The sequence below is a fragment of the Perca fluviatilis genome, chromosome 2 (assembly GCF_010015445.1).
Source record: "Perca fluviatilis chromosome 2, GENO_Pfluv_1.0, whole genome shotgun sequence".
NCBI lineage: Eukaryota > Metazoa > Chordata > Actinopteri > Perciformes > Percidae > Perca > Perca fluviatilis.
This window is the reverse complement of record NC_053113.1, coordinates 13,525,064-13,541,519: the sequence shown is the minus strand read 5'-3', so window position 1 is coordinate 13,541,519 and position 16,456 is coordinate 13,525,064. Positions and strand designations below refer to the sequence as shown.

The 16,456-nt window shown below is 40.7% G+C and overlaps 2 protein-coding genes across 4 annotated transcripts in view; one reads left to right on the top strand and one right to left on the bottom strand.

Moving 5' to 3' along the window:
- Positions 1 to 493: 493 nt before the first annotated feature.
- si:dkey-182i3.11 (leucine-rich repeat-containing protein 15) lies at positions 494 to 4,329 on the bottom strand. The gene is made up of 3 exons (XM_039785262.1): positions 4,057 to 4,329; positions 3,158 to 3,385; positions 494 to 3,002 (listed from the first exon to the last, which is right to left on the bottom strand). The coding sequence occupies exons 2-3, from the start codon at positions 3,371 to 3,373 to the stop codon at positions 1,134 to 1,136; spliced, it is 2,085 nt and encodes a 694-aa protein (XP_039641196.1). The 5' UTR covers positions 3,374 to 3,385; positions 4,057 to 4,329; the 3' UTR covers positions 494 to 1,133.
- A 7,083-nt stretch (positions 4,330 to 11,412) lies between these two features.
- mark4b (MAP/microtubule affinity-regulating kinase 4b) overlaps positions 11,413 to 16,456 on the top strand; it is a 65,096-nt gene continuing 60,052 nt past the window's right edge. Inside the window, exons 1-2 of one of the 3 annotated variants that reach the window (XM_039790118.1) lie at positions 11,413 to 12,080; positions 12,404 to 12,520. In XM_039790118.1, the coding sequence (XP_039646052.1) occupies positions 11,973 to 12,080; positions 12,404 to 12,520 (225 nt within the window). In that variant the 5' untranslated portion in view covers positions 11,413 to 11,972. Of the gene's footprint in view, positions 12,521 to 16,456 lie in introns of all 3 variants that reach the window. The other 2 variants (XM_039790108.1, XM_039790099.1) reach the window with 2 other exon arrangements.

Genomic DNA, 16,456 nt, shown 5'->3' with positions numbered 1-16,456 from the left:
GCTAATGCAAATCACTGGACTAGAGTCCATGTTGTCTTACGGTGAGGTTTACTAAAATATAATATGTACCACATTTTTGTGCTACCAACGTATATGCTCATATTCACATTAGATCCCTTATCCCCACATTTGATTATGAATTAAATCAAGTTTACAGTTTTCTTAATACTCCCAATTCTATCTTGCACTTTACATATACATTTTTATTTACACAATCTTTAAATGCACCTGAAGATATTCAAGTTTACAGTATATTGTGATCATTAAAAAAAAAAAAATTTAAAATTTACATCTATGGAAGCCCTGAGAGGCAAGTCAGAAAAAAATATCCGGTGATCTATTTTCAATGTCTAATCTAAATTGTTATTTTCTTCTGTTTATGACGAAGGAACAGGTGAAAATTGTTTTAGCCAGGACAATTTTTATGTTCCTTACATTTCTTTTTTATTTCTAATAAAATAATAATTTTTCATCTGTGAAAACGGGTGTAAAAAAACTTTTAAGCAGGTGAATTTCCTTTTGTCATGATTTAAATGTTTGTTGTTGTAATACTCCTTCCGACCACAAGATGCTGTAGCACACCACTACCCCATGTTCTCTTCAAAATAGGACTAAAACAGCAGATTAGCACGGATTAAAATACATGTCTATAGCCAAAAGAAAGACATGGCAGAAATTTAACATAACTTGCCAACACAATATGTACCTTCCTTGTATTTAGAGTGCATGGAGAAATTAAACCCCACCTGGAAGAAAACACAAATGCTTTAAGAGGTATTTAGAACATGGGTTAGTGATACACTTCAGCGTCTTGAGGCCGAAATGACTATTACAACATCAAACACTTAACGTGATCCTGACACGCACAAAATCACCAACTGTTTTCCCACTTTTTTTCACAGATGGAAAAAAAGTAACTTAGAAAATGTTTAAGGAACTTAGAAAAATTGTCCTGGCATCTTTTCTTTAATCATAAACACAGGAGAGAAAAGAATTTAGATCGGACTTAGAAAATGGATCACCAGAGTTTTTTTTTTCTTCTCACTTGCCTCTCACGGCTTCTGTACAGAGTAGACATGAAAAGCATAGGCAGGAAGAAAATGCTAGAGAGCACAAATTCACCACAAAGGATGTCACAGTGGGCAGACAGCTATGAGAGAAATTGTGAGCAGATTCAGCATTTCTAGAGGAAATAAAGGGGACGAGCCACTTGCAGCACTTGCTAAGCAATGATCTTGTAACAACAGGGGAGACAGAGCTGCTTGAGAAAGTGTTGTATTCTCAGAGGAAGAAGAAGAGAAGAAGCAAGTGGGCTGGTCTCCGAGCTTGTCTCTGTGCATGTTGACCCAGCTGCTGATGTAGAGAATATGTGCACAGGAGCAGTCCCATAAATTACCTGACAGATAGACAGCCCTAAGGTTTCTTAAGTGCTCCAAAGTCCCATTCTCTACTGCTCTAAGCTGGTTGGACTTTAAACTCAGTTTCTGAAGTTTTAAGAGTCCTTTAAATACACCAGGTTGCAGGTGATCCAACTTGTTTCCGTCCAAGTTGAGTTCTGTTAGCTTTCGAAGTCGGGCAAAGAGCTGAGGGTGTAAACTACCCAGGCTGTTGTTCTTCAGCAGAAGCTTGTGGAGGTTGTGTAGGGGATAGAAAGTGTTAAACGGGATGTCATGGAGCTGATTGAAACTTAATCTGAGGTCTTTCAGGTTAGTCGACCCTACGAAGTCATCAGGAGACAGCTCTGAGATACTGTTGTAGTCCAGATCCAGAATATTAAGATGTAGTAGATTCACAAACAGGCTTGCAGGAAGGTTACCTATGTGGTTTCCATCTAGTTTTAACTTTTTCAAACCAATAAGGTCTCTGAACTGGTCCGGGTGTAGAGAGGTGAGATGGTTGCGCGAGAGTTTCAGCGACTGTACTCGCACCAAACCATGGAAGACTGAGGGATGTAGAGACCTGATATGGTTGTCATCGAGGTGTATCTTCTTGAGGACCTTCATCTTGTGGAAAAGGCCTTCGCGAAGGTGCCTCAGAGCGTTGGACTCCAAGTACAGGTTCTGCAGTGATTCAAGCTTGTTGAACAGAGCAGGTCGGAGCTCCGGGATGCGGTTGTTCGACAGATGTAAGTCGTTGAGTTTGGACAACGAATCGAATACCCCGACTGGTATGGCAGAGATCTGATTGCTGTCCAGCTGCAACTCTTGCAGGTTGTTCAAGTTACTGAATACATCCAGAGGAAGAGATGCCAGCATGTTCCTGTATAAATCAAGTGACTCAAGCCTGATCAGGTCTTCGAAGACTTTTGAGGGAAGAGAATCTATGAGGTTGAAACTGAGGTCCAGCGCATGCAGCATGGTCAGACCTCTTAGTGATCCCTCAGACAGAGTGGTCAGCTTGTTGTTGCTCAAGTCTAGATGCGCCAATAGGCTCAATGAGGAGAAGCAATCCTCTGGAAGGCTGGTGATGCTGTTCTTCTGTAGATACAGAAACCTGAGCCTGTTAACAACCCTCAATGCCTCAGCTGGAACAGTGGCCAGCATGTTACCACTCAGGTTAAGCTGTTGGAGACCTGTCACTCCTGTGAAGCTGGCTTCGCCCACACGTGTGATTTTGTTTCTGGACAGAACAAGGTTCTCCAACACAGTGGAGTTCTTGAACACACCTTCCTCTATCTTTGTTATATTGTTGTGGCTAAGGTGGAGGTCAGCGAGGGCGAAGGCTCCTTCCAGTCCACCAACCTGTAACATTTGAATCTGGTTAAAGTTCACAAACAGCGTCTTCAGATTAGATAATCCGTGGAGGAATCCAATGGGTAGATATTCGATCCGGTTCTCACTCAGGTCCAGTAAGGTGAGAGCGAGGCAGTTCAAGAACTGACCAGGGTGTAGCAACCTCAGGTCATTGTTGCGTAGGAAGAGCTTAGACAGCTTTGTCATATTGGGCCAAACTGGGTTGAGGGATAGGAAGACATTCAGCTGATTCTTAGTCAGGTCCAGGACCTATAGAACATCCAGGAAGGAGAGAAGACTTGTAAAAGGTCTGTTATGTATAATTCTTTAGAAATATCACAAGAAATGCCATATTATTAGTGTGAGATAAAAGGCCAACCCAATATCTTGAAAGCCCAAATGGGCATCAAGCTTTCTCCTTTTACCTTTAGCTTCTCCAGCCCATGCTTGGGTATTTCCTGGATCTTATTGTATGAGATGTACAGCTGCTCTGTGTCTTCTGGCAGCTCAGGGATCTGGTCCAGTCCTTTCTCCTGACACACAACATTGGTCAGGTTGTGGCGACATTCGCAGGTTGGAGGGCAGAGGTTAGACGGCCACACCATAAGGCTCAGGAAGGCCAGAGTTAAGGCTGTCAACATGGTCGGCTAAAGCTGAAAAACAAATATGGAGAATGGGAGAGTTGAAACACTACAATATTCTTCCATTCTGACGTGTTTTATAAACCTCAAAAAATATTCATTTGAGATCATGGTATTTCATTTAAAATATAATTTCAAGTTTGCTTTGGTTTTGGAGAACAAGATCTTAAAAGGGAATTAAGTAAATTAGTCATCACTTAGTTAAAAATCAACATTACAACCAATATATTTTTCTCTATATCCAGCAGTATTCTCTATAGTGGTTGTACCTTGTATTCTAAATCATTTTTGTGTTCATTTTGCATGTTGTATTCCTTAAACAGTCATAACCAGAACCACCATTTCCAGGTTAAGCGTATCTCATAAGTCTCTGATTTGTGAACACTAAAATTTAGTTGGATAAAAAGAGAAATTAACTTTATATTCCTGAAGAAATACGAACATTTTAACAATACCTTGATTGATCATAATTCGTTCTTCTCAAAAAGTGTCTTTTTGTAGGCCTATTGTATATATTTTTTCCGACATTTACAGAAAATAGTATAAGTTACAATCTAAATAGCTTCAAGATTTATATTTTCTGGTCAAACGTGTTAAAGGTGCGTACAATCATGTATTTAGTAAATCCTGTTCAAGTGTTGCTTTTGTTAGACCACTGTAATTGCTTTTAAATCAAAACTTACCATTGATGTGAAGGAAGTGCTTGAAGTTGTTTCGTTGCAGGGTGGTTTTGCTAAAAGCTGAATTTGCAGACTGTCTTTATACTTGACTGGAGAGGATGCTGTGTAAGATATGTTACAGAGGAAGGTGTGGTTATGTGACTTAGAACGACAAATAGAGTTTGGTCAGACCAATGTGGTAACTGCACGGCACAGTTTCCGATCATGCATTTAGTAAAGATGCTAAAAACTCCCCACTGCACACTGACAAACCATAATAATAGGTCAATTTTTCAGAGAAATCGAGACTCAATAATGAAAGAACTATACAGCGGCCTGTTTTTTGATAATACAGACACACACCTCCATACACTTAAAGTGCCCATATTATGAAAAAATCACTTTTTCTGGGATTTGAGGTGTTATTTTGTGTCTCTGGTGCTTCCACACGCATGCTGTTTTGAGTGCGATATGGGTTTCTGAATGTATCCTGCCTTCAGTCTCCGGTTGAGCTGTTGAAAATCTGCAGGGTTTTCTACGTCACTAGCCAAAACGAGGGAGCTAACACTCAGCACTCGTTCTCAATGGCAAAACACTGCTACAACACACACGAGTTCACCATAATCTACAAAAGAACTACTTCCATGTCCCTGTTCTGCAGGTATTCCACGCAAAGTTGTAAGTGCGCCCTCGTTTAGAAGAAGTCTTCCGGCTAATCCTGCCTTGTACTGACTGAAGTTAGAGAAACAGCTAGATATCTGATAGTTGTGATCCTTACCTAGCTACTGCGCATGTGTGACTCCTAACAAAGATTGTACAGAAGTACGATGTCTCACTCTGTAGCTAAAACAGAGATCTGAACACACAGGGTGAAAAGAGGAGCTGCAGCAATGTGCAGTACGACACAAATATGGTAGTTTTAGAACATTAAACCATGTAAACCTATTCTGGTACAACCTCTAAATACAATTATGAATCTGCAAATGAGCATAATATGGGCGCTTTAATGGGTAATCTTATAAATACCTGGGGATTTGGCTAGACGGTAAATAAAAACTAAAGATATAAATGGGTTTCTTTTCAGAATACAGCGTGTTTCTGTCAAGGTCAAGAAGTCAACAATCATATCTGTGCTTTAACTTTTTTGTCCCTGAGGGAAAGTTTTTCTTGCAGCCAGGTAAAACATAGGCAACAGAGAAGCAAGATACAACATAAAATACATAAAACAGAAATATGTCAAGGAACTTTTTGTCTATTTTTTTGTTTTGTCTTCCTGGCCGATATGGGCTTCCATACATTGGTGTTGTTGGAAAGTGAGTTTGTCTGTTCTCAATTCTTCAAAGGGCTGTTTGAGGGTCAGTTCCTGGCTTTAGGGTTAAAGTTAAAATTAGGCTAAGGTTTGGGTAAGGGTGAGGTTAGTCGTGTAGTCGTAACGGTTATGCTCAAGAGCTAGGGAATACATCATGTCAATGAAGGTCCCTTAAAAATATCAAAGTATACAAATATGTGTTTGTTTGTGTATTGACATCCTCGGTAGGGCGGTCACAAGCAAGGGGGTAAGCCAGCCTCCACAAAGCGTACCTCCTATGGAGCCATTTTGTTGCTTATACGCCATCACCCTCCGTTAGCATTCCATTGACTGCCATTCATTTTGGCGTCACTTTGACAGCGAATAACTTTACATCTCAAGCGTTTAAAGACTCTATTTGTCCATTGTTTATTTCTAAAGAAACACGAAAATGTATAAAAGGCTCCATTACCTTGTACCTCACGTTATGGCTCCGTAGCAGACATTTTTATAAAAATAGGCTAACGATTGTGTCATAACCACGCAACTTACTGTCGCATAGTAGAGCAATTACCGAACCGTACAGGAGAAGCTCGCAGGCAGTTTGGACTTCCATTAGCTGTTTAAGTTTAATTACTGATGTTAACTAGCATGTTAGTGATCAGTAATTAGCATGTGCCCGTGTTATCTCCTTACATATACCTACGCTCTCCGTCTCTGTAAGATTGGGAATGATTGAGATTTCTCTTGGCACAGCTACCAGAAGACTTACAACTTTCAGACAGGTTGCTCACGTCACATCTACGTCGTCAAGCTCAGTTGGAGGCTGTGCAGTAACGCTCAGGCCTCACCGGAAAAATGCTTCTAATAGACTTCACTGGTCTCCGTGGAAATCTACGGTGTCACATTGTCCATTTCTTGTCTATGGTTACAAGTTGTCCCAGCCATCGGGATCGTTTGCCTTAGAGCTTATCAATTCCTTTTATCATGTTTTTCTGACAGTTGCACATTGCAAAACAATGACGTCCAACTCATAAATCTACGCTGCTGGAAACTTGCAACAAGGAAGAGTCATGGCGGAGAGGAAGAAACAGTCCAAACCATGGCTTGATTTCACAAAGAAAACGGACAACAGTGGTGCTGTAATGTCTGTAAAATGATCATTTCAAGTAAGGGTGGAAACACCAGCAATATGCTGAAACATTTTTCTACAAAACATGGCTTTGAATTCCAGGAATTCCATGTGTTTGACACTCTACGCATGAGTGCCAATATCCTTTTATAATAACATTAGCGCCACACAGGCAGGCTTAGCAGGTTTTTTCTTTGACTAAATGAAAATGAATACAAACGTTCTCTCATTTCATCCCCACTGTGTTCAGACTTCAGAGATAATAAAAACAGTTGCGTTGACACTGAAAACCTGTGTAGGCCTACTTTTTTTCCCCCCCCCACACAGAAAATTGACCAGGAATTAATAAGGGAATCGATAAAGAATCTGACCGATAAGCAGAATCGATAATGACATTGGTATCAATAAAATCTTATCCATTTCCATCCCCAGTCCTCAGATGGCTCAGCATGAGCCACTGGCGCGATCAATCCCTGCGTACGTGCAGAAAAGCAACAGAAACAACATCGCCTCCCTTCCTTTTCCATAGTCCATTAGATTGTATTGACGATTCCACATCCAGTGGTTTTTTTTTTGCCATCTAATTGGTTTATTCACAGCTGACTGGACAGTGATGCTCATGATGCTGTAGATGGTGTACTCTGTAACCCAGTGTTCAGAACAGCCCATGGAAATATGGACTTATCCTCTTGTTGTTCTTTCCACCATCGATTCTCTCGGCATTTCCACAGCAGCACTCTGCTCCCCTGGTAAACCTCTCTCTTTCTCTGCCGCTGTTCTCCGAGCGATGACATTGAATCTGCCCGTCTGTTGCTCAACTGCTTGTTCCAGTATCAGCCTCTCAGTCTTTGGGGGTTCAGGTCACTGAAGGTCTCAGTCATAACCAGGAAGTAGGGGTGCTAGGGAAGGATGAGGCCCTGGATTCGCTCCAACAGGTCCAGATCAGTCCAGGTAAGACTTCTAATTAGTAATTTAGTCATGAATAAAACAAGTCACAAATACATAAATCCATTGATGAATGTTTTCAAGGGGAGACATGTAACTTCCCCAGTTGATTACTGACATTAAGATAATTATTTTCTGTATAAGTTTTCGTAAATGAGGCATTATCTTATTAAATACGCACTCATTTGCATACATTTTCAGAACAGAAATCTGAACATTGGATGATAGCCAGGTTCACAATTCTTGTTTCATGTTGTTGACATATTAGAGTCAAAGGTTTTTACAGAGGGAATTCTGGATATGCAGTATATATTTTTAGAACTCAATAAATTAGAAAATACCGTCAACAGCCATTAAAAAAATTATCAATTTTCGCCATGTTTTAAGGATTAAAATGTTGTGTAAATCAGGCTATGAATGATATTTTAACAAACGCCTCTGTAAAACCCTTCAGAATGGGAATTAAAGTGGAAGGTTTAGTGTTTGTTATTGCTACTGCAGTGCTGAAGTGGAGATTTCTGGTTCAGAGTCTGAAAAAAACTCATTTTGAGAAAACAGCCTTTAGAGATATGTATTGTAAGTTGATGTATTACATTAAGAATTGCACACGCTGATGAAGGCTGCTGCCCAAAACGTCTTTTGTGTGGCAATACATTTAACCAAATTGGAGTGCTGTCCTAGCTTTATTTCTGAATTACATTAAGGCAATTATTATTTTCTTAGGTTTTCTGAAATTTTATGTTTAAAATGGGCAAATGCTTATGAAAAACTTATGCATACTTTTGGTGAATGTATGATAAATGTACAGACACAAATAGACAAATATACAAAAATACACTACTGTTTTTTTCCCACTATAGTCTGAAAGAAGACCAAAATTGACCAGTGCATGAAAAACAACTATGTTTCTGTATGTTGGTTCTCCCTCTTAGCCTTGTTTAAGTTTTTTTTCATATTTAAAATCATATTTAATACCAAGGAAAGAGTATAATTTGCTAAAAAAAAAACAACAATAATAATAATCATAATGTTGGCATCTGGTGTGTATGTGTGTGTGTGTGTGTGTGTGTGTGTGTGTGTGTGTGTGTGTGTGTGTGTGTGTGTGTGTGTGTGTGTGTGTGTGTGTGTGTGTGTGTGTGTGTGACAGTGTTTAGACTCCTTCTGGAAACATAGTCAGTCAGAAACAAAGCTGCTTGACAAAGACAACTAACATGCATTTTACAGGTCAAGAGCTGCATCAATGTTTCATTCCGAGAAAAAAAAATCTAAATTAATCAAAATGATGCTCCAACGCACATGTTTTGTAGGTTTATAGTTGTGCTTTTAACAGAATGTAGACATGTATTAACTGCACAGTAAATATTCATAAAATCAAAAGTTATAGTAATAAAATTAGATTTTGTGGGCTTCGGTGCAATGAAATGATTTTTTAAATAAGGTGTTAAAGTAAAAGTCAGTGATCAGTCTCAGCTTCTAGGGATCCGGTGTTTTGCTCAATGGCACTACAGCAGAGCAGATACATGCCCTGTGGAATGAATCCCTTATATTTTCTTTTTAAATCTCTGGATTGTTTAAATCTCTTTATCTGTCCTTTCTGTTTTTCAATATGTGACTTACAAGCCTGAAATTGTAAAAATGTTATCAGGATCTACAACATGGGATAAATACCACTGTGTTGTTCTGTTAATGCTTCCGATTAGGCCTGCTGTTTAATAGCTCTTCTGAGTTGTGAATACGTGTTGGTTGAATTGTCTTTAATGTGCCAAATCGTAATCCTGAAGCCAACAAACACAGATGAGGCAGATTTCCTGGTAGGGGGTATCCACACACACACACACACACACACACACACACACACACACACACTCCAGCATGTCTGCGTGAATGAAGTGATTCCCTGACCAAAGACAGTTGTTATTCACATTGTTTTGCATTTTAGAGGTTGTGTCCTTTAGGGGTGGGAATCACCAGAGACCTCACGATACGATATCATCCCGATACTTAGGTCACGATACGATATTGCGATTTTAAACATATTGCAATATTCTGCGATATATTGCAAGGTATTACATTTTTTCCAACTTTTTCCAATTTCAAATGATGTCCCCAAAAGGACAATTTTGTCAACATCTTATCTAAAAAGATACATTTCTCTGTTTGTTCATCTCACTTCAATTATATTGCTACAAAATGGGATTGTCAAGCAGACAAACTGACCAACACATATGTTATAAAAGATCGATACTTGGCATCTGTGTATCGATACAGTATTGCCACAAAAAATATCGCGATACTATGCTGTATCGGTTTTTTCCCCCAGCCCTAGTGTCCTTTACATAGTGACAGTCCGGCTCCAGTGTCCTGTTTCTGGAAAACTGTGGACTTTGGAGAACGCTAGTAGTTCTAAGTAGGACGGACCTTGGCCTCAAAGTCTACAGAGGGTCGTTCCCAGTGCTTTCTCGAGTTCTCACCTGACCGGCATCATGGTGGATTACTGAACAGGCCTATCGGGCCTAGGGCTCCGGGGCCACTCAACCAGAGCCTCTGCGTGAAGTGCAGAAGCTGTGCAGTTATTTTAATTATGATCACGATCATGATCCCGATGTCAGCTCCCAGGCACAAAAACAGAAAAATAATTATTTTGCACATTACGTTTTGCAAGTTAAGTCTTATTTTGTCATGTGTTCTGAATGGGCCCTTGTGTCTTGTGGGCCCTATCATTTAACATCGGCCTGCAGACCAATCTCCAGCTGCATTGCCAAACAGTATATTTCCTGCAGGGCAGCATGGGATATTTTTTAATGCTGAGAGTGCTGCCTGTTAAACAATGCTCTTTGATTGCATTTTGATTTTAAATTTTGTTAACGTGCACTAGGCTATAATTGAGTGTAACTGCGCTATAAATCTTGTGTTGTTAGAATAGATGTTAATTTATTTATAGTTATTGTGCTGCTTTGAGTACACGTGAATTTAGTCAAAGTGCTGTTGGCTGCAAGTCAGGGTACTTGACCAGCTTATAATATATTATAACAACAAAGACATTTGTAAACAACAACAAACAATAGTGCCATGGTGCAGAGTGCAAAGGGTGGTGGAATATATTTGGAATGATCAATGTAACAGGTTGCTTTATAAAACCTCATGATGTGCTAGGTGGATATTTCAGTACAGTATACAGCAGTGGTCTTCAATGTTTTTTAAGCCAAGGACCCCTTAATTGAAGACGGAGCCCCTACTACATATGGTATAAAATTATGTTGCATATTAAACTAGGCCTACAGTAATGTAAAGGGCGGCCTAAGGCCTTTATACATACCTTTTTTTTGCATAGAATACTAAACTATTAAAATATTTTTTGGCAAATTTTATAAATCACCTTTTAATGTTAAACATACTCAGTGAATGTTTAGGGGCTGTGGATGGCTCCCTTAGTGACTGCTTTACCTAAAGGCCAGTAAACCTATCCTCAGTGGGGATTTATTTGATTCATGTTAAGACATTTTTGAAAACACTTTGAAAAATTAACAATTAATAATTTGGCGGGGCCCCCCCTGCAATGACTCTGAGGACCCCCTAGGGGTCCCGGACCCCCTGTTTTAGATCTCTGGTATACAGCGTGCTTAGATTTATATTAGATAGTGACGATTTTTACATATCTATATTTTTGGCCACCAGGAGGTGGTAATGATATATTAGTAGGACAAAGAAATAGGAGTCGAGTTGTTTTCCAAAAGGTAAAATCAGGAGATTTTGTCTATAAAATAACAGAAGGACTTCGTTGCTGTTTATTTGTATACAAACCCGTCGAAAAAGTAAGACATCCTTAAAGTTAATTGTGACATTAACTCACAAGCAAGTGTTCGTTATGATTTGTGACACTCGGAAGACGGGGGGTTCTTGAAGGCAGCATGAGCGAGAGGGGGGGGAGAGAACATGGGAGAGAAAGGCGCGTGTCTGTGTGCGCGTGCGCGGCCACCGACACCGACACAGCAGCCCTGCCTATCTCTGCCACCGCTGACGTCCTTCTCCCTCCCTCTTTCTCTTGTCACTGTGTTTTTCGGGAGGCGGAGGAAGGATCCCGTTTTCTTTCATCCTCTTCGCAGAAACAAAATGTTATATTTCCGGGGAAAGACATATCTTTGTGTTCCGCCGCTGCTCATCCGGGCGACTTCACATTCACCGCAAAAGCAGTTGAAACCAACCCGAATGAGAGGAGCTAAGGGCGGACTGGATTGAGAGGAAGAACCGGAGACTGACTTGAAGGCTGCACATCCGCCGCTTTCTTTAATTCAACCGCAATTTTCCATTGATTTCCCCCCCCCCCCCAAGGCTCCGTACATCTCTTGACGTCTTGAAATGTGGTATGAGGCGTTTCCTGCTTCTGTTTCCGTTACTCTTTCTCTGTGGGAGTCACCGCTTTGACGTTTGTCACCCAGGAAAATCCTATCATTTTAACGTTAGCTAACAGGAAAACAAAAACTCCCCCTTTTTTTCTCAACTCAACCCTCGGTGGTCGCACAGAGCCCACGGCTGTTTTCTCTTCTTTATTTTTTTGGACCCCCATCAGTTGCCTCAATGGTTGAGTTTTCTTTCCTTTCTCACCACAAGACGGATGCAGCTGAAAGTAAACCGATGACCACCGGGATTGATTTATTAACGAGCCAGCCTGTGTCCACCGAAATGGTACGATAGCGTCTGGGAAGGATTGGGGGAAAGTGAGAGAAGCTGAGTGGGGGGGTGGTTCAGTCTGGGCTGTTTTTTTTTTTTTTCTTTTCTTCAGATGTGGCTTTGGTTGGTACCAAAAACACCAGACAGACATGAGGTGGATGTAGTTTGGTTGTGTACGCATTCATTTAAGCTGGATCACTGTCTTGGTGATCTGTGCTGCCTTCACGGACTGTGACAATGAGGATTGTATGAGAAGTGAGGCTGCTTTCCTCTGGTGTGACTGACAGCCAGGCTAATCTGGGGGTGATTTTTTTTAATTTTTTTTTTCCTCAACCCAGTGTGAACACAAACCTACAGCCCAATTTATTTATTTTCTCTTGGACGACGAAGCGCACTCAGGGACGAAAATGTCTTTACGCACGGCACTGCCTGGAAACGAGCGGAACCCGGACCATGTAAGTAGATAATTAAAAACACAGTGCGTGCGTTTTGTCACCTTCAGGTTTACCGTTAGGTGTTATTGTGCTTTTGAAGACCATTATTGAAATAACCCCCTCAGCCCCCCAGGCCCTGAGATTAGTCTGCCATGTGCAAAGAGCAGCTGCAAGCAAGCGACACAGACGCGCTAATCTCAACTAGCCCATTTGGGACAGGTTGCAATTGGACACACAGGGTGGAGATGGAGAACATGGGGAGGGAGATGGGGGAGGTTTAGGTGGACTGGGTGCAGAGTCGTGTGTGTTACATTGATCACACACACGCAAAATGCACACATTTAATCAATGAAAAAAATCTTCCTAGACTTTCACTTCCACCCCTTCACCCACCGGTGTCTTCAGTGCGCATGTTTGTCTTCCCCCAGCTGATCAATAATGAATGCATCCGATGCAAGGCCACCCAGCCCTCTCCACACCCATTTTCTCTGCCACTCCATCACCTTACATCCAGCTCTATACCTTGTCTGTCCCCCTTCACTCCATCTGGTCTGTGTAGTTTCCCCTAAATGAAAGGCAGCTCAGTGCACAGCACAATATTGCGAAATCTGCTGTGTCAGGCTAGCCTGGTTTGTCCTGCTGATGTTTTTCTGCATTTGTGGCAGTGTCTGGGTTTTTGGGGAGACAGGACTTTGCATTTTACCAGATTTCATTTTATAAGCATTGCTTTTGAGGATGTGAGCTTCCCTCTAATATCTCCTCACCACATATTGACATCAGTAGCTGCATAGATAACCCCCACCTTTATCTCAAGGGCACCTAGCTCACACCAACCTAGCTGCCTGAAGCATCACTCACACTTTTTAGATTTGAAGCTTTCACAGAAGAGCCACACGAAAAAAATACAGAATATTTCCTTCCTGTTTTTTAGAAGGGTATTTAAAGGATATGTCGTCACTATCCCAATCTCTGTATGTGTTGTTTAGATATTGTGCAAGTGTCTCATGTGATATTAATGACAGCTACCAGTAGTGCTGGTTCACAGTTTACTGGTTTCATTGGCTTTCACAATGACCTTTCCCCACAGCGACGAGTGTGTTGAATTTACAGCATATTTTGGGTGTGACACTCTAACCAAAAGACTGACACAACTGAAATATAGTTTCCTGTCCTGGCTGCAGGCTGTAATGTAAGTTTTGAATGGCAGCACTGGAAAATACATGAAAACCATACGTAAAAAAATTAGGTCCCTCTGCTTAGGGGCCTTTTGAGCCCTGGCTGTACCCATGGGAGAGATGCTGCTGCCACCTTTCCTTAATAACCTGCTGTGTGATTTTGATCATGCTTCTGACTTACTGTGGATTTTTACAGTTACGTGATTATTGCTTGTAGCCCATTGCCAGGACCCAGACACACGTATAGAGGTGGCAGAATCCAGGAGATATTTTAATCTTTTTTCATATGAACTTTTGTGTCAGGCCACACCCCAAATATACTCCTAACAGTGACGCTGCATTTAGATAGAGCCATTTATTCTAATAATAGTAACAGTAGAGAAGCTCAGTCACAACAACAGGAAACTCCTTTTCCAGTTACTTAAATGTGTACAATATTTATCACATTCTGAGCAGGCTTTTTTTGGCCGTGTGGTGTTGAGTAGTTTCTGAGCGATGGCTCTCTTCTCCTGTTTAGTAACTGCAGGTGTGATACAACCGTTTCTCCCGAACAAAGCAGAGCAGTAAACCAGTACTTGTGCCCATTTAATGCTTGATGCAGTTCTGTTTTTGTCATTATGTTTGCAGACAAACTGCAGATGACAGAACTCTTCTTTCTGACCTGTGAAAGCAGGATAAGTAGCCTAAGCCATCGTGTAAATAAACACTTGTAGAAATAATCATCAGTCGTCTTCACCTCTTTCCTTCCTCAAACTCATTGAGCTATTACATCAGTCCCACTGCTATAATATCAGTAGTTTTCAGTTTTTTCTCTGCACAACAGAACTGGTCATATTTAGGTGCCCCCCTTTTTGTGATGCATTGTGACTATAGGGCTGCCCCCTTTTTAGTCGATTAGTCGACTAATTGCTTGTTTTGGTCTTAGTTGACTAAGATTTCTTTAGTCAGTTTTTTTTTTTTTAATGCTGAATGACCTATTTCCAAAAAGCTTAATGAGCACATCTCTGGTAAACACAAGTTTTAAGTGTGGAGAGTTGTGGAGAAACTCAGTTTTACAGATGTGTCGATTAAATAAACTAATCGATTAGTCGATCATCACATGAGTGTTAGTCGACTGAGAATTTCTTTAGTGGAGGACAGCTCTAATTGTGACTGATCTGGTAGAGGAGGAATCTTTCCTAAAAGCAGTGCAGGGAATAAAGTATTTGCCTGTGAGCTGGACAGCACAATGATTGCTGTGCTCGCTCAGTCACAAGCCACCCTTGTTAGCAACCTCACCATGGCAACAACAGGGCGTCCTCCATATTACCCCTTCTTCACCAAACCTGGTCGATATTTTTTTTTAAGATCAACTTTTTATTGTTTTTTTTTTTAATGCAAACATACAGAACAGAGAAACACAAATTGAACAAGAACAAAACCCCTTGCCCCACCCCCCACCCTCTGCAGTCTCGAGGAAAATAAAACGAATAAACAAACAGAAATCACACCTTGCCTAGTCGCTCTCCTCTAGTTCTTGTGGTGCTGAGGTCATTAGGTCTGATATTTGCACTGCTGTGCTTTTCAATAGGCTGATAGTTAATGATTTAGCTTTATTAATCCTTGCTGTAGAGAGCTCAAGCATAACTATGTCTAGAAAATACACCAACCACTGTTTTATACAAAGCGAGTGAGGGGGGAGCCAGCGTTGAGCTATCATTTTCTTGGTTGTGGTTGAGCCGGCTAGCCAAATTTTCCTCTGTCTCCCAAGCAGGTGTACTTTAGAGTCGTCGTTAAGTAACAAAAGAATCGGGTCAAACGTGGTCGATTTTAAACAAACGCACACATGAACATGTCATTTACACTCACACAGCCAGTCTTCTAGATATGGAAGCTAGCACACCCAGTAGTTCTGTTCACTAAGTCGATTGTGATATCTTCTCTTATGACATTTTGTCTGAGCTATTCTGCTTTCTGGCCATTTAATTTCTTTCCAGTTTTAGCTGTTTGGCATTTGATTGATGGCTCGTTTTCATGTTGCTGTGTGCACTCAAGACTCTATAAGCACTTTCATAGTGGAAGCTATAATGTAATTAAGATGCTCACAACTAAAACCATTTCACTTCCCCTTCGCTCTCTCTCTCTGGTGCCAAACGAGGCTGAGGCCTTCACTTTAGCTTAAGATCTACAGACATTACAGTTGGACATTACAGACATTACAGTTGGACATTACAGTTAGACATTACAGACATTACAGAGGATTTGTTGTATCCACTTGTGCTACATTTTCTATTTTTCAAAATTATGTAGGCTTTCCAATCTGCATGCATCGGAAAGTTACCGTTAATAAAATGCACTAAACCTGCACAATGCCATCATCAACATCACCAGGAGCCCCTTCATTTTAGCTCCGTGTGACCTCTGACACATTTTGGTCCATAGTTTTTTTTTACTCTAGTTTGTCTGTTGTTTGCAAAATAATGTCATAAATCAACTTCAGATCTATTTATGGGATTGCGTTTTGTATCAGTGTTCAAACACGGACAGCTTTACCTAACCTGCTGAACCTGCATCTCTTATCGGCCTGCAAGCTGCAAGTGTTTGCATTTAAACTTTAGTTTTTGTTTCCTTTTTCTTATTCTGTTGTGCTGGTTAACTGCTAAAGCTCGTGGACTATACGTGTGTGTCAAGACTTGTATTTGTATTGTGTTTTTCTGGGGATCCAGTGTTTTTGTCAAAGTTAGAAGAATGAGGTCATGTAATGCCGTTTATCCACTTCATGGTAACAGCTTGACTCAGCTAC